A 24,173-nucleotide genomic window follows, 5' to 3' on the forward strand; every position below is an offset into this window, starting at 1 on the left:
AAATCCTTCAGCCTTTTCACCTAGCACATAGACATGAATAAATGATTGAAAGAAAATAATAAAAATAAAAATGACATATTTCTTAAAACATTAAAAAGTACAAGAAATACCAATAGGATAAAAAGTTAGTACTGTAACTTTTAATGTCTACTGAGATGTGTGCTTCTCAGATTAGAGAGAAATTGAAAAAGTGGGTGCACTGAGCTCAGTCTTATGACCTGAGTTAATATTTCTACTAATGACCTGAAAGAGGAAGTGAACCCAGTTGGTTAGATTTTCTGACAACAGAATTGCTTCCTTAAGTTAAAAACAGAAAACAGAAAAAAATTTCAACAGCTGAGCAAACATTAAGAATGTCGGAACAATGTGATAGCTGGCTACATTAATCTGAAATGTATCCTCATATACTTTAAACTACATGGTTGTGAATAATTTTAACTATCTGTTTCAACTTGCCATGCCTTGAAAATAGAAGACCTTTTACCCTTTAATTCTACATGTAATTACCTGGTAGGTAATAGTTTGTATTTTAAAATAAGAAGCCAGAATCACAAACTTTTGGCACATTAGAATAGTTTTGAGTTGACACAGCGATAAGAAGAGTATTCGCTAAAGTGCTGACACCGCATCTTGGGTGATACACAGTTAATTCATCTCCCTGATCTGAGATTTGGGACAACTGAGAAGGTAAATGGTTCAGTGCAATGAGCATGAACTTTCACATCCTGGCTCACCCCTTCCAACTGGCTACCTAATGTTTCTGAAACCCAATTTACCTTCTTTGTGAAACAGAAATATAGTAACACAATTGTGCTGTAGACATGTTGTGAGAATCAAATGAAAATATGTACGTGTACATAATAACATCTAATCTGTAAATGGTGGCAGCACTGATGAGGGAGTGCCCTGGTGCCTGAGAAAAGTATGGTCAGGAACTCAGCAAACAAAGCCTCTTGTGTATTCTGAAGAGAGGGGTTCTGTAGCAGGAAAAGCAAGGCTACAAGTGATTTGTTCACTCATTCTACTATCCTCTCTTGATTCAGTCAGTGCAGTGCATACCTGCTGCCTGAGGCATGTAGCCCTAGCTTTACAAAACTGAGGGTCATGCAAGTTAGGTATGATAGTCTGGAGGGTAGCTGGCAGGCAGGAGCAGGCTGTGCTTACTATAGTTTTGCATCATGAGGGTGTTGCAAGTGCACTGATTGCAGAGAGGAAGAAGCTGCTAACTCTGCTGAGGAGCGTTGCAGGAAAAGGTTCTCAGAGGAGCAAACCTTTGAACCAAAACTTAAAACGTAAGTAAGAGTTACCATGGGGACAAGAAGAGGGCAGGCTTTTGGGCAGAGGAAATGTGCAGAAGCGAGGAGATAGTGATGGCCTGATGTTGCTGGAGGGTGGTAGCTCAGTATACCTAGGGCATATGTTTTCAACCTACAGGCCAAAGGTAAGTAGGGCCTGAGTGCAGAGTTCATGTTTCTTATGAGAGGAGATAAGATCCAACCCATGTCTTGTCACTCTTTCTCTTTGGCTGTTTGATTTTGGGCACAGTATTTTGTACCTCATTATTCTTTGGTATAAAATGAAGACAGTTGCAGAATGTAACAGCTGTAACATGGGTAGCCTTCCATAAGTGTTCACTCATTTTTTTCCCCCTCAACCCTCTTAGAACAAACAGTTACAGGCACTAAACAAAGGAGAATCACAGTTCTCTTCCCTGGAAACTCAAAAGAGAGGATTGTACTGTGGACTTCTGCTTCTCCTGAATCATCATTGAGATAATTATTTTGTTATGGTTTTGGTCCAGTACAATATTTCATACATTCCTAGAAAATTACCCAGAGGCAGTGGTGCCCTCTGAATATTCATCTGCATTAATGAATGGTGTTTAATCTGGAAATGATAGAAAGGAGATCTTAAAGAACAAGTTAAAGCTCAGTCTATGAAAGTAGATAATGTATACTAGTTGTATTTAAGTATATTTACATATATTCACCAGACTTAGGTGAATTATGTTTAGGAACTGATACGTGCAAGCACAGAAATACTGCTAGTAAGTTTTGAAAAATCAGAGGTACAAGAAATAGCATAATAAACAAATATCATCCTATTTTTTAAACTTAAAAATTCAATATATTAAATTAGACTGTGATTCCTAACCAAATCTAGAAGTGATTACTTGTGGATGGGTTGTAAGAAACTTAGAAAAAATTGTGATTACTCTGAAGCAGAATGTGTTTATTTTAAATCTAACACCATACTAACCCCATTTCCCTTGTTAAATTTCATAAGTCTCATCTTATTCTCTATAGATAAAAAAGGAGAAAAGTTAGAGATTGGATTTATTTTAAAAGCAAGACCCAGCTCCATTCTGTACATAGGGCACTCCTTAAACATAAAGACACAGATACATTAAAAGTAAAGGGATAGATGAATATATGGCCTGCAAATCCTAGTCAAAAGAAATCTGAAGTGGTTATATTAATATCAGACAAACATAAACTTTAGAACAAGGACTTTTCTCAGAAATAAATAGGAATATTTATTAATGATAAAAGGATCAATTGATAAAAAGGATATAGCAATCCCAATTTTGTTTACAACCAGTAACATCAAAATACATAAAGCAAGAACTTATCAAAAAAATAGACAAAGAAAATGCACAGGAAAAAATACAATAATAGTTGGGGATTTCAACATTCTTCTTTCCATAATGAATGGAAAAAGTACACAAACATTAATAAAGATATGGAAGTTAGCTACCTTGACTAAATGACATTCATAGAATATCCCATCCAACATCAGAAGATACATTCTCTTTGAGTGTACCTGAAATATTCACCAAGATAAAATCATGGTAAGTATATGCTGTAGCTATAAAAGATTAAAACTAGAAATCAATAAAGATATATCTGGAATTTCCCCCTGAATAATAGGAAATCAAACATATTTACCTAAATAACTATGAGTCAAAGACATCATGAGGGAAATTGGAATATATTTTGAAATATTTAAAATTTGTAGGACACAGCTAAAGCAGTGTTGAAAGGGAAATTTATATCATTAAATTAAAACATAGAGAAAAATCAATAAAATGAAAAGCGCATCCTTTCAAAATAATAAAATTAAGAAACTATAGTCAGATTAATCAGGAATAAGAAAAAGAAGGCATAATTTATCAATATTAAGAATTAAAGAGGGCATTACAATAGACACTATAGACATTAAAAGGATAAGCTGACTCTTAAGATATGCATAGAAGTGCTATGCACCTGGAATAGCCAAACCAATCCAAAAAAAAAGAAATGAAATCCTAGGCTGTACGCTTCCAGACATAAGATCAAAATAATAGAATAGAAAGTCTAAAAGTAGACCTACACATAGTTGATTTTTGCCAAAGGTGCCCCAGTAATACAGTGGGTGATTTGATAGTTGTTCAACAAATGGTGCTGGGACAATCAGGTATCCATATGCGGGAAAAACTAAATGAACCTGCTTCCCTACTTAACACCATATGCAAATATGAACTTGAAGTGGATCATAGATCTAAATGTAATAGCTAAAAACATTGCATTTCTAGAAGAATATGCACAGGAAAAGATCTTTGTAACCTTAGATTAGTAACAAATTTGTTAAAGCACACCAAAAAAAACTACAACATTAAGAGAAAAACTTGGTAAATTAAACTTCATCAAAATTGAAAAACTTTTTCATGAAAGGCACTATTAAGAAAATGAAAGGCAAATTCAGACTTAAAATGTTTTCAAATTTAGTCTGATAATGGATTTGTATTCAGAACACATAAAGAACTCTTAAAATTCAGTAATAAAAAGACAAACCTATTTTTTAAATTAGGCAAAAGATTTGAATTGATACATTACTAAGAATATATGTGGAAAATAAGACATGAAAAGAAGTTCAATATCATTAGTCACTAGAGAAATGCAAATTAAAATCGCAGTAACTTTGACTACAAATCCACTAAAATGGCTAGAATGTGAAAGATTGAAAATGCCAGGTGTTAATGAGGATATGGAGCAAACAGAACTTGTACTCATTGCTGATGGGAATGCAAAGTGATAGTTACTTTAAGAAAGGGTTTGGCAGTTTCTTATAAAGTTAAACACACACTTACTATATGATTCAGCCATCTTATTCCTAGATATTTACCCAAGAGAAATGAAAAATATGTCCATGCAATGACTTGAGCCCAAATATTTATAACAGGTTAATCAAAATAGCAAAAATTGGAAACAATCCAAACGGATATACAAATAACACTATATCTATACAATTAAATACTACCAAGAAATAAAAAAGAACACACTACTTATATATGTAACCACATTGATCTCAAAAGGATTATGGTGAGTCAAAGAACCCAGCCACAGAAAGACTAGACTACATTGTATAATTTCATTTATATGAAACTCTAGAAAAGACAAGTCTGGTATATAGTGACTCGTCTGTATAGAAAGCAGATTAGTAATTGGCAGGGGCTGAGACTTGTAAGGAATTGACTGCAGTGGGAGCTTTTAGGGGAGATAGAGTGTCTGGTATCATGATTGTGGTGGTAGTTGCATTACTGCAAACATTTGCCCCAAAACCTCATTGAATTCCATACCTAAAATTAAATTGTAGCTCAATAAAGCTAATTAAAAGTAATGACGAAGGTGATGATGATGGAGGTAGTGGTGGTATTATCTCCCAGCACTAGAATAAACAGATTCTATCTGTACATGGTTTTTTTTTTGTTTGTTTGTTTGTTTGTTTTCTCTCTCTGAAAACCAAGGAATCCACTGACCACAGTGCATCTGAGATCAGCAGGCTGATTTTTTTATAATGTGTTGAGAAGCTTCAGCTAAAGAACCTTAGCCAGATTTCTTGTAATAGATGTTCTGCTTAGGCTGTGTGGCTACACTGAAAATGATAGGTCAACATTGTTGACCAGAGGTTCCTGAGAAGGTGTCATCAACACATTTTGTGTACTTTTCAGACACATACTTTTGATGTGTGTGCACCAAAAGTAGACTTCAGGAGCTATATATTTTTTCTCCCTCAACAATACCCTCACCTCATTGTAAAATGTTTCTTCTTTTCACTCTAATAACGTGGTTTAAATAATACTTGGATACTTATATATATCTGTATATATTATATATATATAATATACATACAAATATATATATATATATGCGCACCACTCCCACTTGAGCATTTTTAACCTAAGTCAAGTCAATCATAATGGATCATGGTTGATTAATTCAGTGAAAGGCATCTGATCCAAGCTAGGTGTATCTGAACCATTCCTTAGGAACTTTGAACTTGGAACTAGAGTAAGTCTCAATGCTTGTCTAGTGGCTAAAGCCTGGGGCAGAAGATTCTGGCATTTGAGATTCTTGTAGTCTGAAGAAAATTGTTCTGAGAGAATTAAGGTGATATACAGAGAAAAACACAGAAGAGACAGGTGGAGTCCTGGTAGCACTCAAGTTCTGGGATCCAGTTGCCTAACAGTTACGTGGGATTTCTCATTAACCTCTCCCTTTGCCTCATTGAGTCAAAAGATGGCTCTCTGTTAAATGGAACCAAGATAGCACTATACAGACTGCTCAATTTTGCCTTCTTGGAAATTCATTTGAAAGGCACTAAGAAGTTCTATGATAAAGATCCCTTCTTAACTTTCATTATTCCAGTGTTTCTAAAATTTGAACAGAGAACCCTATCCATGTATCATATACCACCTATCACATTCCATAATATTTGTTTGAGAAATCCCTATTTTAGAGAAGTGGAGATCAAGACCTAGATATTTATCTAACATATTAATATTAGAGTCAGACTCAGGTGTCTTTGGTTTCATAATCTGTACTCTTTACACTAAGCTGTGGGCACAAGGTCATAGATCTACCATTGGGTTTGTGGGGTCAGATACAGAGGAGTCACCCTCCACAGCCTGGCATTTAACCCTTCGCCAGGTCCTGCTTTACCTCCAAAATGCCTCTTGGTCAGAGCACTATTTTCCATATCCAGCATCACTACCCAAGTGTAAAACAACCATTATCTTTCCCCTTAGATCCAGATCTATTCTTACCTACCTTCATCTCTCTCCTTCAGTCCATCGCCACACTGCAGTGAGTGTTCTTTTAAAACCGAAAGTAGAATTCTATCTCTTCTTTGCATAAAAGCTCATAATGGTTTTCCACTTCTTCCGAGATAAAAACTAAAATCCTGAGCTTATCAAAAAGGCCCATCTCCAAGATGAGCTCCGATCCACCTCTCAACCACATCCCATACCACCATTTGCTTGCTCTCAGCAACCCAGCAAGACAGGCCCACTCTCAGTTCTGGGCATGCCTTGGCCTCCACCCCGGGGCCTTTACACCTGCTCCTGCCTGTGCTGTACTACTCTTTCCTTGCAGAATCACACTCAGTCCTTCAGAGTAGAGATTGAGCACCATGTTCTTGGAGGACAGATATCCTCTGGGTCAGAGTTTTTGGTTGATCATTCTTGTGGGACTATATTGCTCTTCTGAGCACCTCACTCTGTAGTTAGGCCTTCACCGATGTCTGTATACCCACTGGATTGCCAGTTGCATTTATGTTCACTGCTAGCAGCATCTAGAAGATACTCAGTAAATATTTGTTGAATGAATGGATCTAAGAAGCTAAGATACTTCCTGAAAGATGATATAAAAATAAAAATAGAATGATTGTTTGGTTTTATTTTATAAAAGAAATAAAAGCTGGGTGTGGTGGCTCACACCTGTAATCCTAGCACTCTGGGAGGCCAAGGCGGGTGTGGATTGCCTGACCTCAGGAGTTCGAGACCAGCCTGAGCAAGAGCAAGAACCCATCTCTAAAAAAATGTAGCTGGGTATTGTGGCGGGCACCAAGTACTCCCAGCTGCTTGGGAGGCTGAGGCAAGATCACTTGAGTCCAAGAGTTTAAGGTTGCTGTGAGCTATGACTCCACGGCACTCTACCCAGCATGACAGAGTGAGACTTTGGCTCAAAAAAAAAAAAAAAAGAGAGAGAAAGAAAGAAGACAGACAGACATAAAATACTTAGAAAAAAATGCAGAACTACTCTCAGATGATTTGGTTGAAAAGTGATATGAAGATCTTTCTGCTGGATGGATCAAACTGAAAGAATGAATAGCTGTGGCTTCACCATATGTAGTTTTAGTTGGGGCTAAAAGGTAGAATTGCGTAAGTACAAAAAAGTGCCCTAAAGTTTTTCACAGTCAACACGTTGCTGCTCCCTCTGGTAAATTGAATTTCTGAGGGCCTGGGAAGGCAGGACCAGACGGAGGAGGGCCTAATACACACGATCATTTCCTAAAGCTTAGAGAAGGAGAGAGGTGGGGGTAACAGAAATACAACTGAGAAGTAAACAAAGGGTGCATTTATATGAGTTGAAAAAATTTTTAAGAGCCTTGAAAACCACAGGAGCTCCCAAGATATTTATATAATTGAATATAATTTATCTGGGATTGAGAGGAATAATAATCAAAACATTTTTCCCTTAAGTGCATCTGGAGGCAGATGAAATTAAACTCTTGATGGTGGCCTGTGCTCGGCTGTCTCCTTGGTGTTTTGTCCTCAGGCTGCAGGCTAGAAACGTGTTTCTAGAGCAGACATGGAGCACAAAATACTAAATGTATTCAAAATTCCCAACAGTGTAGCATCCTCCTTGTTTGGCAGGGAAAGGGCTCAGCATTTGGAAACTCAGCAGTGCATTAAGTATTTTAATAATCATTGTTGACACACAAAGCATATGGCCTTTCAGAACTCACTGGGTCAAGTGTTGAGTTGTCTTCTAGGTTTCTAAAATTACCTTACGAAATTCAAAAAAAATTAAATTAGGGCACATTTCAAAATATTAGCTTATGAGCTTTGTGTTCTAAGCAAATGAAATAAGTTTTCTCCTAGGATATGAGTATCTATGAGTAGCTGATCATAGTAATGTAAAGGAAAAAGCAAAATTCACACCCTCCAAAAAAATTAATTTACATTTCATTTCAAAAATCTAAAACCCCCCCAAAAGTAGGTCAATTATATGGATACCTTCTGTTTACTTTATACCTCCTAGTTATGCTTTAAGACTGACTTCGTATCAGAAGCCTTCATTGTGTATTTCCTTACAGTTAGATCGCCAGTCTGTGACCACAGTAATGTTGTGAAATAAGCAGCCATAACACTCCGTGGATTTAAACAATGAGCATTTCTCATTGCCTACAAGGCTATGGCTTAGCAGGTCTGCTCTCTTAGGCTCACTGACGTGCTTCTGGCCAAAGACTGATCTGTGGGGACAATGGGTCTCTCCTCCTGACTGTTGTGTGCATATTTCTCATACTCCTCCAGCTGGCCAGCCCAGGCATATTCTCATGGCCATGTCAGAGGAGCCAGAGAGAAAGAGGAAACATGCTAGCTTTTTTTTTGTTTTTTTGGCTTCCAGTTTCATTGTATTTTTAATATTCCATTGGCCAAAGCAAGTCACCTGGCCAAGCCCAGAGTCAGAGCAGGAAGATACCACCAAGTTAGAAGGCAGAGGGCGGGGATACAGGGAGGCCATCAGATGCCACCTAATGCCATCGTCCTGCACCCCACCCCACCCGACCCCACTGCCAGCATTAATTCTTTCTCTATGTTATCGCTTTCTTCACTCTTGGTTCTATTGTTATACTTTCCCCAGTGTATTATAATGTAGTTGCTAACTTGTATGTCCTCTCTAAAAGCTGGGGGGTGGGGTCTTGTTCTTCTGTGCATTCTTTCATATTTCTTGTTATGCATCTTATCCCTTTGGTAAGATGCATAAGGCATATTTCTTGTTATGCATCTTATCCCTTACGTGATAGCCACCTGGTAAATACGTGTTGAATGAATGCACATGTGAACGCTCGCACCCCAGATGTATCTCCTTCCCCTTCAGAGAAAAAAGCTGAGGATATTTTTCAGCCTCCCAGTTGAGAAAGCCCTCCTGGCCCAAGCACCTGACCAACAGGGGGACCTGCAGTACAGATTTCAGCTTCTGGTATCTTGTTTCCAAACTCCCCCACTGGTTCCCCCTAGAACTCAGGTTTTCTTTTTCCTGTCTCCTTGGTCCTTTCAAAGGAAGGCAGGAAATCACTGGCGCTTCACTCATCCTAGACTGTTTTTTAAGTTAGAACTCCCAAGTAAACTACTGGCTGTTTGCTGTACAGTGAGGATTAACTCTGTGATTTATTTTATTTCGTGATATGGTTGGTTTGAGAGGAACTGCATGGCTACTGTTCTTTAATCTTCCCAGCTCTACAGACTAAGAAGTCAGAGAAATTCTTAGGAAATTTCTTAAATAGCAATAGACACAAGATTCTATTCATATAAGGTATTAATTCTGTCAGCGTGGTGTTAAATGTCCTACCTCATCGGGTATCAATTGCATAGGCTCTTACAGGGAAGACTTGTGTTTCTGGGTAGAATCATAATTTTGAGCTTCTTGATTTTCCAGTGAGTGGTGTGAGTTGCCTGGGAGGAAGGCTCATTTAGAATGCCAGCCCTGCCCTTGACCCAAGGAAGCCACCCAACCCTCATTAATAAGAGACAGTGATGTCAGCAGCCAAAATAGAGTAATGCTGCTAAAGGATAAGTAAATTGTATCGATTGTTAGATTTGCTAATATAATATGCATATAATGCCCTATAATTTTATATGTTGTGCATATGTTAGTATTGTTTGTGGTAAAAAATAATGTCCTAATGTAATAATACATCAAATAATCTACATGTTTATTTTTATCAGAAAATAAAATCATCACTTCTTAAACTGCTTTAAACTTTATATTTTCTTTTTTTCTTTGTTTTTAAGTTTATACTTTAAATGCACTCAAGTACCTTACCTTTTCAAATGGCCTGAAAATTTTCTTTACTCATTTAACAAATATGTATTCAGTACCTGATTGCCAGGTGGTATACTGGTGGGTAAAGTAGACATTGTTCACACCCTCCTGGTACGTAGGATGAAGGAGGTGTTGGTAATAAATCAGTATTATTTCCAGCTCTCAGTAACCTATTAGTATCTGTATCTTTATCAATGATCTGAGGTATCCATATGAGTTCATCTTTATCCATGAACTTATCAGGATGAATACATTAAATATGTAGCTTTTTATATGTCAATCATACATCAGTAAAGTAGTTTTTTTTTTTTTTAATTGGCTGGTTTTCCCTGGCCAAAATATGATGTGGTGACACTTTAGATCAGGGAGAGGGGAAATTTTCACTTTACAGTCTAATGCAGCTGTATCAAATTTTAAAACTTTGTATTTCATTGTTAACTGATGCATAGAATAGACATTTCTGAATCTTTCCCTGCCCTTCACGCCATCCCTGAATTACTATGTTTTTTGTGCCCACTGGTAGCCTCTGAGTTCCTTCAGAATAGCACTATGTCTAGAATGGTGGTATTGACCACCAACCAAAAGTGTAGTCTAGGCATTATGAAGTCATGGCCCAGGACAGATGGAGGCTGTGTCAAAATGCCTCAATACAGAATCTTAGATTGGATTCTGAATCAGAAAAAGGACATTAGTAGGAACACTGGTGGAAAATAAAGTCTATAGGCTATTAAATAAAATTACATTAATATAAGCTTCTTTGTTTTAACAAACGTATCATGTTGTGTAGTATGTCAACTTAAAGGAAAGTTGAGTGAAAAGTATACTGGAACTCAGCTTCCAAGGACTATAGGAAAATAGTGGAGCAAAGGTTATTCCCCTTGCTCCTCTGCATGTCTCTAGACTTCTAACTATGGGCAGTTTGTGAATGCTTTGAGAAGAAAGGAATTTTAACATTTGACTAAGAAAAATATAATTAGAATGGCAAGTCTGCTATAAAATCAGAATGTGCAGTGCTTGGATTTAGGTCCTTTGGAAGGTAGAGAATGGATATTGTAGGATCTTCTCATGTGCCTGAAATTTTCAAAAATATTTTCCCATATGAAAGAGAAAATGCCCACTATTGATCTCTTGTCACCTGCAAGTTTTAACTACGTAAAGACTTTGAGCGATTCAGAGATTCCCCTTTACTTTCATAGGTGCAATCACAAGTGCGCCTTGCAAAAAAAAACTTTGACAAATTGAAGATGGATGTGTGTCAAAAAGTGGATCTTCTTGGAGCAAGCAGATGCAATCTCTTATCTCACATGCTAGCAACATACCAGGTAACAAAGTGGTATTAGTTACAATGAACCAAGAATGGCATGAGTTTTAGATACCATAGAAATGGTGTTTGAGCTAAAACTTTTTTTCAAAATTTACTTTTCCCACATCTCGGCCTTCTAGAATCCTATGGTTTCATCAAACCAAATAGTTGCTGTTCTCTGTACGTGCAGTGTAATTTCCCACTTCTCTGCGTTTACTTAGGGCATCCCTCTTACCCAGGATGCCTTTCTCCTCCATCTGCACATTTACTAACTCCACACTTTTTGATGTAGTGGACCAAAGGTCACATCCTTCAGTAAGCTGCCTCTGCACTCCCTCAGCATCAGGCCTGAGTGTCTCCTGGCATACTTCCTTCATCAGCTGGTCATTACTCAGTACACTGTTTTTTGTCTCCCCTGATAGCCTCTGAGTTCTTTCGAGATAGCACTGTGTCCATCAGTAGTGCTACTGAGCACTTAAGGATGAGATGTGGAAAGCTAGATGTTGTAGGGAATACAAAAACAAGTAGAATCAGATTCCCTGTCCTCAAGGAGCTCAAAGATTAGGAAGAAAGTTGCAGATAGTAAAGTCGGAGGTTCCAGGTGGTGGGAGAAGCACAGGGTTCAGAAGGCAGTGTTTGGGGAAGCAGGAGGTATTTAGCTTAGCTGAAATACAGGGGCATAAGACAAAATGTGGGTGCAGAGATCAATGGAATCATATTTTAGAGGATGTTGAAAGCTACAGATAGTCACACTTCCCTGGGTTTCTTGACCAGAACTGCATATTCAAAACATGAATAGCTTTCTTGTCTTTCTTTACAGACTACTCTGCTTCATTTTTGGGAGAAAACTTCTCACACAATGGCAGCCATCCATGAGAGCTTCAAAGGTTACCAGCCATATGAATTCACTACATTAAAGGTATGAAAGCTATAGAGACTGCTAGAAAATCTCATGAAAAGTTAAGTTTTGTGTATGTCACAAGCAAAGTCCATTGTAGCAATTGTCATTATTCTAAGACTCAAGATGCCAAAGAGAGAACTCTGCCCCCAGCAGGGTCTTTCTTACTGTGTCGGTATTCAGTACAATGATAATCCACTGTAATCCCAAACCACACATGGTATGTTGGGAAATGTGACTGGGAGGTGAATTGTGGTGAACTTGGGCCTGATGGTTGGTCCTGCTCCTTTAAAATACTTGTTTGACATTGCTGAAGATAAGATTGCATAAGTTCTATATACTCGGTTACTTTTTAATTATTAAATTCAAATATGCACTGGAGAAGGGGTTCCTTTTGTCCTTTATTTCTGAAAAATATTATTTTATTCTGAGGGTATTGTCCAACATAGAAGTGAATTTCTCCATAAGACTATGATGATGTTTTCTTATTGAAAAAGCCACATTAAACTCCATGATTTTTCAACTCGGAAGGAATACAGGCACAGTATCTCATTCTCGGTGTTGAAGCCAAAAATGGAATTGTTTTTCTCTATAATGGTTATGGGGGATAAATGTGTATTGAGATAAGGAAGTGATTTGGGTTCCAAAAGGATTTTAAGAATGGCCAGAGGACAGTGGGTACTTTGTTGCGAGGTCGCATCTTTGAAAGCAGAAGACCAGGCACAGTAGCTGAAGTTTATCTTGAAATTGCCTTGCTTCTGATTTTTCAAGCAATTTGTAAGTATCTCATCACCTTGCTTGTCAAGACAAAGACATCAAAACAGTAAAATCCTTTTTTTGGCTTTAAAATGCTTTTTGATTTAGAGGTTTTTACAATGTTACTGCATCTACAAAAGGGCTAAGACAGAAATGCTTTAAGACCCTGCCCCTTAAATCGAAGATGCCATGAGGAGCTCAGAGGAGCCCACTCGCCTGGTGATGCACCTGCCCTGGCCCCACACGGGACACCTGGACACAGAGTTTGTTCCTCATAATCCCCTTCCAGTTGGTCACTTGTCTATTCATTGCTGACATGGCACATGGTGAACACATTCAGTAGAAGCAGTTTCGCTGTCAGCTACCAAGCACCTGAGGGGAAGGGCCTTTCATTTCTTACATATTCTCCTTTGTCCAGCCGAACCTTTTGCACACAGTGGGCCCTGAGCCCTGTCACACCAGTAACACTATTGTTTTTGGTAGGGGCTGCATTTCTTCTCTGTGATTTAATGCTGTTTTCAGCACCTCATGAAGCAGCCACCCCCACCAAGGCAAATTGGTTAAAAGTATAACTCATACTATTCACAGGTCGTACCCAGGCCTGAGTAAAATCCCAGAGATTACTCTTTGACAAGACAGATGCTTTTAGATTTTAGAGCATAATTGTGCATCAGATTTTATTTTATATACAATTTCAAAGATTATCTGGCCTTTTGCAAGACAACTGTACAACATAAATCAGCCAGGTGGAAGATGAAACGATACCCTCAATGCAATCCAGAAGATCTTCAGGTTTGTGTTAATTGAATAAAAAGTACAATGTGAATTCATGAAATTGATGTTGTGCCACAGCATGGAAGAACCCATATGTGTATCCTTGGCTTCCTGGGCTGAGAAAAATATGGCTCCTTAATTTTTGCCATGATATTTTCCTGCAGAGAAACTCAAGCTGATTATGTTAGATTTCTGGGCAGAGAATTCAGTAAAAGTTTGACGGCTGTGGTTCAGGATATAATACGACTCTCCATTGCCATTCACATCCTTGGAGCCTTCCTTAAATTGTGGTTTAGGTAATAGTTCATGGTTTAAATATAAAATAATGTTAATAGGAGTGATTACATCTATTAAGGAATAATGATATTACAGTAATGTTGAGAATAAATGTCCAGAACCCAGCCAAATAAACTGTACTTTTATTAGTGCTCAAGAATGCTATTCATCTAGGTTTTCAAGACTGACATGTTTTATTAGAATCTCAAGCTGATAGCTAATTATTTTCTTTACGTGGACTCAAATCTGATATAATAGAACCCTGTTATTACACAGCTCATTACTGAATAGATATAAACACATTGCACTATCACATTATATGCCACAAAACGTAAAAATGAAAACCATTAATATCTTGAATCACTGTCAGAACATGAGGATATTATTTGGCTGCTCAATCTTCTTACACCATTTTTTTTAATACATGTACTGTATTTATTAGATGTTTGTTTTAGCAAGTCATCTTTTAATATACCTCATTTTCTTCTGTGGCACTACATATTGATGATGGATATGTTGAAATTAAATAAATATTTTCACGATTAATTTGTTCCCTGGGTTTACCTAAGCAAATAGCCCCTTAAATGCATTTTGGGACTCTAGCTGGAAAGAAAACATTGTCTTTGGAGAGGGTTGCCAAACTCTGTTAATGAAAAGCAAGCCATTTGTTTTCTTTGCTTCAGGGTGTATTCTGAGTGTGTTGGTAATTGTGCCATTGCAGCTGTATTTCCTGACTGTTAGTTTTATGCTTGATGAAGGATGATAATGTGTTAAACACCCAGTGCATCCTGTTTAGAGGGAAGAGTCTTTTGCTGCAGCATAACAAGGATATAACTTATACCCCCAGAAGTTCAAAGTTTTATTTTTAGTGAACATTTCTCTTAAGAAATAAGTAATAGTTCTTTTTAAAACGAATTTTATGATAAAAATGAATTGAGTCTCACCTCATATAACTTGAGAAATATCCAAATGACTATTGTGACATTTTGTGAATATTTTTTTTCTTTTTTTCTTTTTTTTTTTATTGTTGGGGATTCATTGAGGGTACAATAAGCCAGGTTACACTGATTGCAATTGTTAGGTAAAGTCCCTCTTGCAATCATGTCTTGCCCCCATAAAGTGTGACACACACATTTTGTGAATATTTTATGGAACATCAGTTACTGCTTTGTTTACCCAGGCCCAATAGGATTATATTTATTCTACTTTTATGTACATATTCCTTCACCTTTTTAATTTTACTACAATAAATAGATTTTTGTAACATTTTAACTTTATGGGAAATTTAGCCTTGAAACTTAATATTTCAAAAAACTTTTAATCTAGTCATTGTAACAGCTCAGATTTAAGGCAGAGAGACTGTCTTCTAAGTGGTTTCCAGTAAAAGAGGCAATTATCATATCTTGTATTTTCAAACAGCAGACATTTATTAATTCATTAAAATGTTACTGTACATATTTTGCATGAGTTATCATTAATGTGTTAATTTTATATTGATTCCAGATCATCTGGGAATGTCTTTCACATGGTAGAAATTACCAAGTTGTGAGGATAGGAATGGAATGTTACCAGCCAGAACTTGAAAATGTGGTTGCTTTTGTAGAAAATGTAATTTAGACTAAGAGTTTAAGGTATTTTTAAAAAACTAAGTAAAATTCTGTCTTGTGAGGAAAGCAGGAGCCCATCTTAAACTGCCAGCCCTCAGATGTGGTTGTGCTTGCTTCATCCTTCCAAGGTGTCATTTACTTACACGTTTCTGCACAGATCCAAAACAGCCATTAGCCAAAACATAAAATAAAAAGCCGTCTGGAGTCAAGTAGTTTTTCCCTGGAAAAGCTGAAATTCTGTTTGTATCAGTGATCCTTCGCCCTCTCTGGCATGTTGGCAGCGGGTGCAGCTGGGGGCCCCTGAGAAGTGAGCACTGGGCCTCCAGAGCAGCAGACTCAGTCCCTGGGGGGACAGGTTGTCAGGGAGGCATGTCCCCTGCCTTTGTATTTTTTAAGAGATCAGAGTGCCTGTATGTAATGAGAATAGCTGGTAGCAAAGTATTTTCCAGGGACCTGCCCCATTCCAGTGTTTAAGAAGGGACAATCAGGTTTTTTACTTTATTCGTTATGTTCTTTGGTTATGTGATAAAGAAAAGCTTGTAAAAGAATAAGCTCTAGGGCCATTTTCAACTTAGCTCTGCTGAGCCCCAGCCTCATGATGGTGGTGTTGAGAGCAGTGAGCGTGGCTGAGATGGATGGTGGTGGCAGTGGGAATGCAGGGGGCTTGTGGTGGAGGAGAGGCAATGTCAGTGGTTATGATGGTGGTTGAGATAACAGTTGAGGTGAAAGTTCCAGCAGTGCCCTAGTGCTAGGGATGAGGGTAGACATATCAAGAGCTGTAATAGCTGATCCAGAAGACAGCCATTCAGAGTGTCCATACAGGTGGGCTTGCTGAGGTTGCTAGGTTCAGTAGCGCAGCTTAAGTTACTTCCTCACTCTCCATTTTCAGCTTAGATTGAATCTGGTGTGAGTTTCACAGGGAAGGCTATCAATGGTGGTGGGCTTAGAGGTCTGGCCAGACCTGTCCCGAGGGTAACCCAACCCACCCCCTCCCTAGCTTTCACAGAATCCCCTCTAGGGATAGAAGTAGGCTGGGTGGGCCTGCAAGCCAGAAAGGCAAGGGGGCTTCCCATCCATACAACAGGGCTAATTTTAAAATATGCAGTTTGGCTTTGCAACTGGCTCTTGATATGTGCCAAGATTCTAACTCTAAGGAAACCTGAATTTGAAAACGTAACTGTGAGCATGTTCAAAAATAACCGTTGAAACAGATGTACCAATGTTTCCTCCTTTCTCTCTGGGGGTGTAGGTCTTAGCACTGTTAGATGGAACATCATTCTAGAGACCAGAATGCTTTTAGCTTTCGAAATTCAAAAAACATCCCTTTCTAAATTTTGTTTTTCTCAAATTTGTATGCCTAGCAGCCGCCTTCCACCCACCTCCACATTTCTCAGTTAATCACTTGAGCATTTTCTGACAGGCCACATGGCTCTGTAGTTACTTGCTTTGAAAATAAAGCCGTAATAGTTTTTATGAAAATTGGGTAAATATCCCAGCAATGCTATTTTAGTTACCAGTCCCAACGAGGCAATTACGTGTGGCGAGCATCCAGAATACCCTTTTAGACTTTCACGTTTTCTCTCAGTGTCATTACGTTGCACAGCATTTCGCAAAGCTATTTTTTTCCCAAGCTGCTGCAGGCCACAGCACTGGAAACAGCAAACTGGGATGCATTCAGGTCACTGGGAGCAGAGGGCGCAGAGGGCCTGACCAAGGCAACTGCTGAAATCTGAGGTGGACGAGCACAGTGTGGTGTGTCATTTGTTCTTCCAGGCCTTATGGTGACTAGCCTTGGCTCTCCCGGGCAGCTGGTGGCTCAGGCCCCCTTCACAACAGCCGGGCACTGCTCCTCACCCATCTCCTTCCATCCCTGACTCCTCCTTGAGGGGAATGGAAAAAATATTACCATTGTGTGGGTAGTTCCTCTGTGCCAGACACTGCTGAGGCTGAGGTGAAATAATGTCTAAGAGAGCGTGTCATACGGTGTATGTGACTCAAATGTGCCAAGCTGGGGTGTTATAGTCAATAATCCTGTTAGGTTCAGCACTGAACCTAAGAAAAGAAAGTGAGTATATTTTTGTTAGCCCTCAAAATCACCTTAGGTTGTCAGGTATACTTGTTCTGGTTCCCGTATTTCAAATGAGGAAACAGGAGCTGAGAGCAGGCTAGTGTAAGAGTTTGCCCAAGGCCACACGCCCAGCATGGGGTAGGCCCTGCTGCTTCTGCCCCGCCTGGCACTTCTCCCCAGCACCTGAGCCAGCGCGAGGGGAGAGAGCAGGAGAGAGCCACCTTTTGAAGACACAGCTGTAAACTTTAAATTAAAAACGGCACTTTGAAGTGTTTGCTTGTAGGCAAAGACCATAATTTGTATGTCCGCTCCTCAGGTACCTGGGCACAGTATGGGTCTTCTTTCAGAAACTGGAATGAAGTGCTCTCAATCTCCTAGGCACTTCATACTGGAAGGGGAGTTCTGTCCATTGTTCTTGCCTTGGGTATTTAATACCTTTTGACTAGTGATAGAATTCTTAAGACCTGGATTCAAATACTGCTTCCACCCGTTGGTTGGAATGGTTGAATGGTTGAATCAAGTCACTTCCCCTCTCTGAGTCTCTATGTTCAAGTCAGGAAATCAGGAGCACAGTGTGTGTCTGGGTTTTGCAGCGTTGAACAAGATGTATAAAACAGAGTGCAGTACCTGCTGCAGGAGGAGCACTTAGGACACAACTTTCTTTAGATCTTTAAATGTTGTTGGGAAGAGAGCAAGTTTCAAGTGCTTGCTCTGAGCAAGTACTGCATAGAGCATTCTCTCAATTACTCCTCACAACATCCCAGGAAAGGAATTACTTGTCATTAGCTCCATTGTTCTGATGGGAAAACAGGCCCTTCAAGGAGTAGAGACTGTGTCCACGTCCACAGCACTACTTGATCTGTTTCCAAAGTCCATCTCTTCCCAGGAAAGTACGATGTCATTCCACCATCACTTTTCTCTTTTTAAAGGATGATATTACACACATGTATATCTTGTTTATGATTGTGATTATTTTTCTCTAATTTTACGCTTTTACTTTTTTAGTTCTACAGTACAATTCAAGATTACCTCTGGTCCTAGATTAATAGTGCTTCTTATACAGTGTCTTTCTAAATTTTTAAGTGCATGGTGGGGGCAAGAGAGGATGTATGTGCTAACCTTCCATGAATTATGCGGCTCATACACATCATCATGGCCTCTGCCTTGTGTTCCTCATGTGCTATTAATTATATAAACACAAACACCCACACGCCTAGCCGAGTTCAGCATGGTTCTAACCATGCCCAGTACTTTGAGCATTTTATTTCCTTTATAGACAATTACTTGGCACTTTCACATCCATACAGTGTAATTAATGGAAAGTAGCATAAGAAAATTCAATGTCATAATTAAAGATTAGAGAACATATCACTCAGTTGTCAAAAGTAAACATTAAGTGGTTAGAACTGGCTGCTGGCCTTGTGTCTATGAAATCTGTTTTGTTGAGTAGCTTTGCTTTCATTCAGATGAATGTTGCTGTTGCTTTTATTTTCCTAATACAGGAAGTAGTAACTCCAATTATTATATTAAGCTGTTTCCTTTCTAAGACACTTTTGCAAGCTGTGTCTACGCGTTTCCTCTGTCACGCTGATCTTATATATTGTGTGTCTGTGTTTCCTGAAACCATTTAAGCATTGATGGAAACCATTAGAATGTTAGTGCAGCCTTAATAGAAAAAGGGTACTTAACTCTGAAAACATTCTCTCCTCCACAGAGAACATTTTGGTCTTGTATGATGCTGTATGCTGCTGTAATAGAGTGGTTTTCATGAACAATTTTTATGAAGGACCGAGTGGACTTAGGATTTAGAAAATAAAATGCTTTGGAGTTTTCATTTCTGGACATGGATTCAAATGTGACTTCCATCAACCAGTGACTGGAAATAGTTCATCTGATGCTGCCTCATCTGTGCACAGCCAGGCCTCTGAGATTCATTTTGCCTCAGAAGGTGTTTACATCACACAGAAAATACTGAAACACTGCCCCCCACCCCAACTTTTACGGATGATGTAGGGTTAAGTATTTTCTGCCAGGTTATAGACTTCAAAATCATCCCAAGATTCATCCCCACCCTCCAGCCCCAATTGAGCCTCTGTAATTAAACCTTGGAGAGGGTAGGCATCCACCTGTAAAATATTTTGTATCCGACAGTGACGCCCAGGAACTAATTTGGGGGAAGAAAGGGGATGTGAATTATCCTCCATTGTCTTTCAGAGTTCCTCTCCCCCCCTTTATATATTCATGTGTACCATCTTTTCTAAGAAACCAGTTCCACATGTGTTGTTGGGTTTTTCCTTACTACATAGAAGAGCATTTAGCTTAGTTTGCTCTTAAAATTCTTTTTTGCTTCAAGAGATGCCCCTTGAAAATGTTCTGAAATTGATGGTGATCGTGTTTGTACAACTCTGTGAGTACAATCAATCCCCACTAACGTTACCCATAGGTTCTTGGAAACGTCAACTCTAATCAAAATAATGTGCAACAAAAACAATTTTGCCCTTAATTGACACAAGCAAGAGTTAAGCTCCTGTGGTACATTTCTGGTCATAAAAAATCACTAACGTCTAAATAAAGACTGCAAAGATTTCTAATATTAAATATTGAAATAAATCTGAGCTTATACCTACATTTAAGAAAGATTAATAAAATCAAGTAAGACCAATTATTTACCCTCTTTTTGGTGACTCAAGTGATAGTGCTCGTCGTGACAGTGGGTTAAATCAGGGTGTAAATGTTTGCAATTCAAAAATTGGAAGGAGCAACTCCTTTCACCACACAGTTCAAAAACAGTCCCAAATGTAGCCGGCCAACTCACAGAGTGCTTCCTACCACAGTTATGGTGGTGCATCAGTACAATTATTGTATACTTGACAAATTTTTATTTTGTGATAATTTGTGTTCACTCACTCATTCATTTTCCGACCTACCTGTTCCAACTGAGGGACTTCGCTGGCTGATACCTCCCCTGGCAGCTCAGGGTGCAGGGCAGGAACCTGCTGAAGCTAGAAACATGGCAGGGCACACTCACACCCACACTCACTCCTACTGGACCCCCATGCAGTGGGCCTGCTCACATATTGGGCACAGCTCGAGGGGAGTGGGAGGAAGCCAGAGTACCTGGAAAAACCTGTGCTGACATGGGGAGTACTTGCCAACTCCACACAGTGGCCTCAGCCAGGAATTAATTTTCGTTTCTCATCAACATTGTAATGAAATGACTTTGAACGAAATGGCATTATTCAAGAATCTGCTATATGCTAGTAGCACTTTTAAAAGGGCAAATTCTATGGTATGTAAACTATATCTCAGTTAAATGGTGGGGGGAGGTCTGTGTGCATAAGATTCCTCTTGGTTCAAAATTATGAATTTAATAAGCAAGCCCATGTGCTTAGTGTTAACTTTGCTTGTGGTTTTATAAACCTTTTCCTATTACTCCCCCGAGCCTTTGCATTTCCTAGCTAAAGTGCTCAAGTTTTTTTCAGTTTAACCTTATGTACATTAATTTATCAACCAACAAGTACATGTTTAGCACCTCTCCTGAGCTGCAACAGAAAGATTGTTACAAGGACAATGGTAATGGCAATGGGGGCGGGGGGAGCAATGGTCACAGGAATTATTAATAATAAATTAAAATAGCAATTGGAACTACAGCCATTCTGTTGGAGAAGTACAACAGTGACTTAACTGTGATTGTGGTGACAGGGAGCCCAACAATTGAGTCCCTGCTAATGGGCCAACAGGGGAAGGGGTTGAAAAGAAAGAATGGGTGGTTTACATTACAAAGGGATTATCTGAGAGCTGCTCAAGTGTGGTTATGAGGGGAGGTCAGGCTGGAGACAGAGGGATGATAACCGTGGAGCTGTCAAGGGCATCTCAGGGGTTTAAGCAAGCACTGTGGCAGCTAGACACGGCCGGCTGGGCTGAGAGCAGACACATCCTGGCCCTGCCTCACGTTGATTGATAAAAAGGAAACACAATAAGAAGATACTAGAGCAAAGTGTCACAAAATTTAAACGTGAGTCTTGGGATCCATAAGAACCTTGACTGAAAATACTACTAGTTTCACTTTGACCAGAATTGGACCATTCTATGGAGAATAAAACTGCTGGAAGGGTGTGTGTATGTGTGTGCATGCACGTTTGTGCGTGTGCTCGTGTGTATATGTGCATGTACACACGTGTATGTGAATCAAATGCTATGATTGGAAGATCGATTGAAAAAAGTATGTCCTTGACATCTGATGACCTACCCCTCATGGCTGCACATTTCCTAAATGCACACACAGACGCATGCCCAGCTTTTACCAGATGCTCTGGGGTGTGTAAAAAAACATGAACATCCAGACTGCAGTCCGTATTCCGTTAGTCCACTTGTTCTAATACTCTCCTTTGTAGCATTTTATCTTCCAGTTCAGGCTGCAGCCAAAGATTATGTATTGCAATTAGTTCTCATGCATTAGAGAGGTAGAAAGAGCAAAAGAATTTAATGAAACAAAATGGGACAGAATGTTAAATATTGATGAATCTGGGTAAGGGAATGTTCTCCCTGTGTGACCCCTGCTGACTTTCTCATCCCAGTCTCGTAAGACTTGTACTCTTGCCAAAGACACTGCAGGCCCAGCAGCGCTCTTTTTGTTTCTCAGACAAGCTAAGCTATTACCACCTTAGGGTTTTGACTCACAGCCCCCTCTTCTCCCTGAGCTGCACATTAGCTCTCAGTTGAAATGTCACTTCCAAGAGGGGACATCCTGCTAACTGAAGTAAAGACCCAATCACTTTCTGTCATTCTGTATTAATAATCTGCCTACACCCACTGCCAGCTAATAATTGTGTCTGTCTTGTTCACCCCTGTACCCAAAGCACCCAAAATAGCACCTGGCAGGGGTTAGGTGCTCAAAAGTTATTTATTGACTAAAGGAACTAATCTGAATGTCCATAAATATGGAGTCATTACAAATGATAAGAATGCCTTATGGATGAGCATATAATATATGCTTACATAAAACATATGCTTTATGTAAGAAAATGCTTAAAAGCTCCAACCAGGGGACATGTACTCAAAGAGAAGACCTTGGCCCTACATTGAAATATTGGTGAATGAATGCACATTTATGTTACAATTTAAAATTAGATGTTTAAGATATATAAAATCTTTTTTATATTCTGCACTCTAATCTTTTGATGATGAAATAAATACATATAGTATACTAGTTAAGAGGACAACTCTCTCTATAAATAATATCTGTAATGTATACATGCAACGATTTCAATTATATGTACATATGTCTAAGTAGAATGAGTATAACGTGGCGGCTCACGCCTGTAGTCCCAGCATTGTGGGAGGCCGAGGCGGGTGGATTGCCTGAGCTCAGAGGTTCGAGACCAGTATGAGCAGCAGTGAGCCAGAGTAAGACCCCGTCTCTACTAACAACATCAAAAACAGCCGGACATTGTGGTGGGCGTCTATAATCCCAGCTACTGGGGAGGCAATGGGAAAGAGCATCGGCAGAGGAAGAAGAAAATGAACAAAAAAAAGAGCACTTCAAACGAAGAATGAACAAGCAAGCTGAAATGAAAAATTAAATAAGAAGCTTAAAAAGGAAATATTATGAAAATAACAACTCATCATTTTAGGGAAATGGAATTATGAATCATTTTTACTTTTTTATTTCCCAAACTTTCTGCATGTGGTTCTATTAGTCTTCTAACTTAGAGAATATTTTTAAGGGAAAAACACATATGCAGGCTAGATAAGATTCTAAATAAAACTATAAATGCAATTTGGATATGGAAGAATTTTCTCGAATTTGGCCTGCTTAGTGAAGCTGTATGGAAAAGGACAGTAACCCAACCTGGGCTCTGAAAAGACTCATGGGATTATTGAAGGTGAAAATACAAGGTAGAGAGAGCTCTTTATGCTGAAGAAGTAGACGAACAAAGACAGGAAGGGAGCAGCTAGCACACAGGAGATGGTGAGGAAACGGGCCTACGAGAATGGAAAGCTCACCTGTAGGGAAGGGAAGCAAGTGGAGGGAGCTGAGATAGGAGTGCATTTTAGATCTTTAAACTTGGGGAGAGAGGTTTAGCTTAGAAGTTAAAGGGAATAAGGAAGTTCTTCCTACATGGAAAGAAACAAGTAGATTATTGACAAAAAGGGTAGCATGATGGCATGGGTGTTTTAGGAAAATGGTTGTGTGCAGGGAGAGAGACAGAGCTGGCAGTTGGGAGGCCTGACACCAGCATCCATCTGGTGTCCATGGCCAACACCAGGATCCATTTCAGCTCTGGTCTGTGAGACACAGCCTTAGAACGGTGCTCACCAGCCCTGCGTCATCCTTACTAGGCAGAGTGGCCCATGAAACTTGATTGCCTCCTGTGTGTGTCCCATTAGATGAGTGAACCATGGGGAGGAGGGACACAGGAGAAGAGAGGCGCAGGCCCAGGGGATGAGGACTTGGATGTTAGTAGTTCTGCAAATAGAAGAAGGATGAGTATCTGAAATGGTTCTTTTGGTAGGTTTGTATTATAATTAAGGCCAGAAATAGAGATCTTTTTGTTGAACTTATTATTCAGTTATTCTAGAAATGTTTCATTTTTTTCTTCCCAGGTCTTTGTCACTAGTG

At 39.1% G+C, this 24,173-nt stretch overlaps 1 protein-coding gene across 13 annotated transcripts in view; it reads left to right on the forward strand.

Moving 5' to 3' along the window:
* Window positions 1-24,173, forward strand: part of ICA1 (islet cell autoantigen 1) — a 173,692-nt gene that overhangs the window by 121,213 nt on the left and 28,306 nt on the right. For all 13 annotated transcript variants that reach the window (XM_053609001.1, XM_053609002.1, XM_053609003.1 and 10 more), the window contains 2 exons: window positions 11,066-11,191; window positions 11,993-12,091. In XM_053609001.1, the coding sequence (XP_053464976.1) occupies window positions 11,066-11,191; window positions 11,993-12,091 (225 nt within the window). The remainder of the gene's footprint in view (window positions 1-11,065; window positions 11,192-11,992; window positions 12,092-24,173) is intronic.

Source organism: Nycticebus coucang, chromosome 11, assembly GCF_027406575.1.
Source record: "Nycticebus coucang isolate mNycCou1 chromosome 11, mNycCou1.pri, whole genome shotgun sequence".
NCBI lineage: Eukaryota > Metazoa > Chordata > Mammalia > Primates > Lorisidae > Nycticebus > Nycticebus coucang.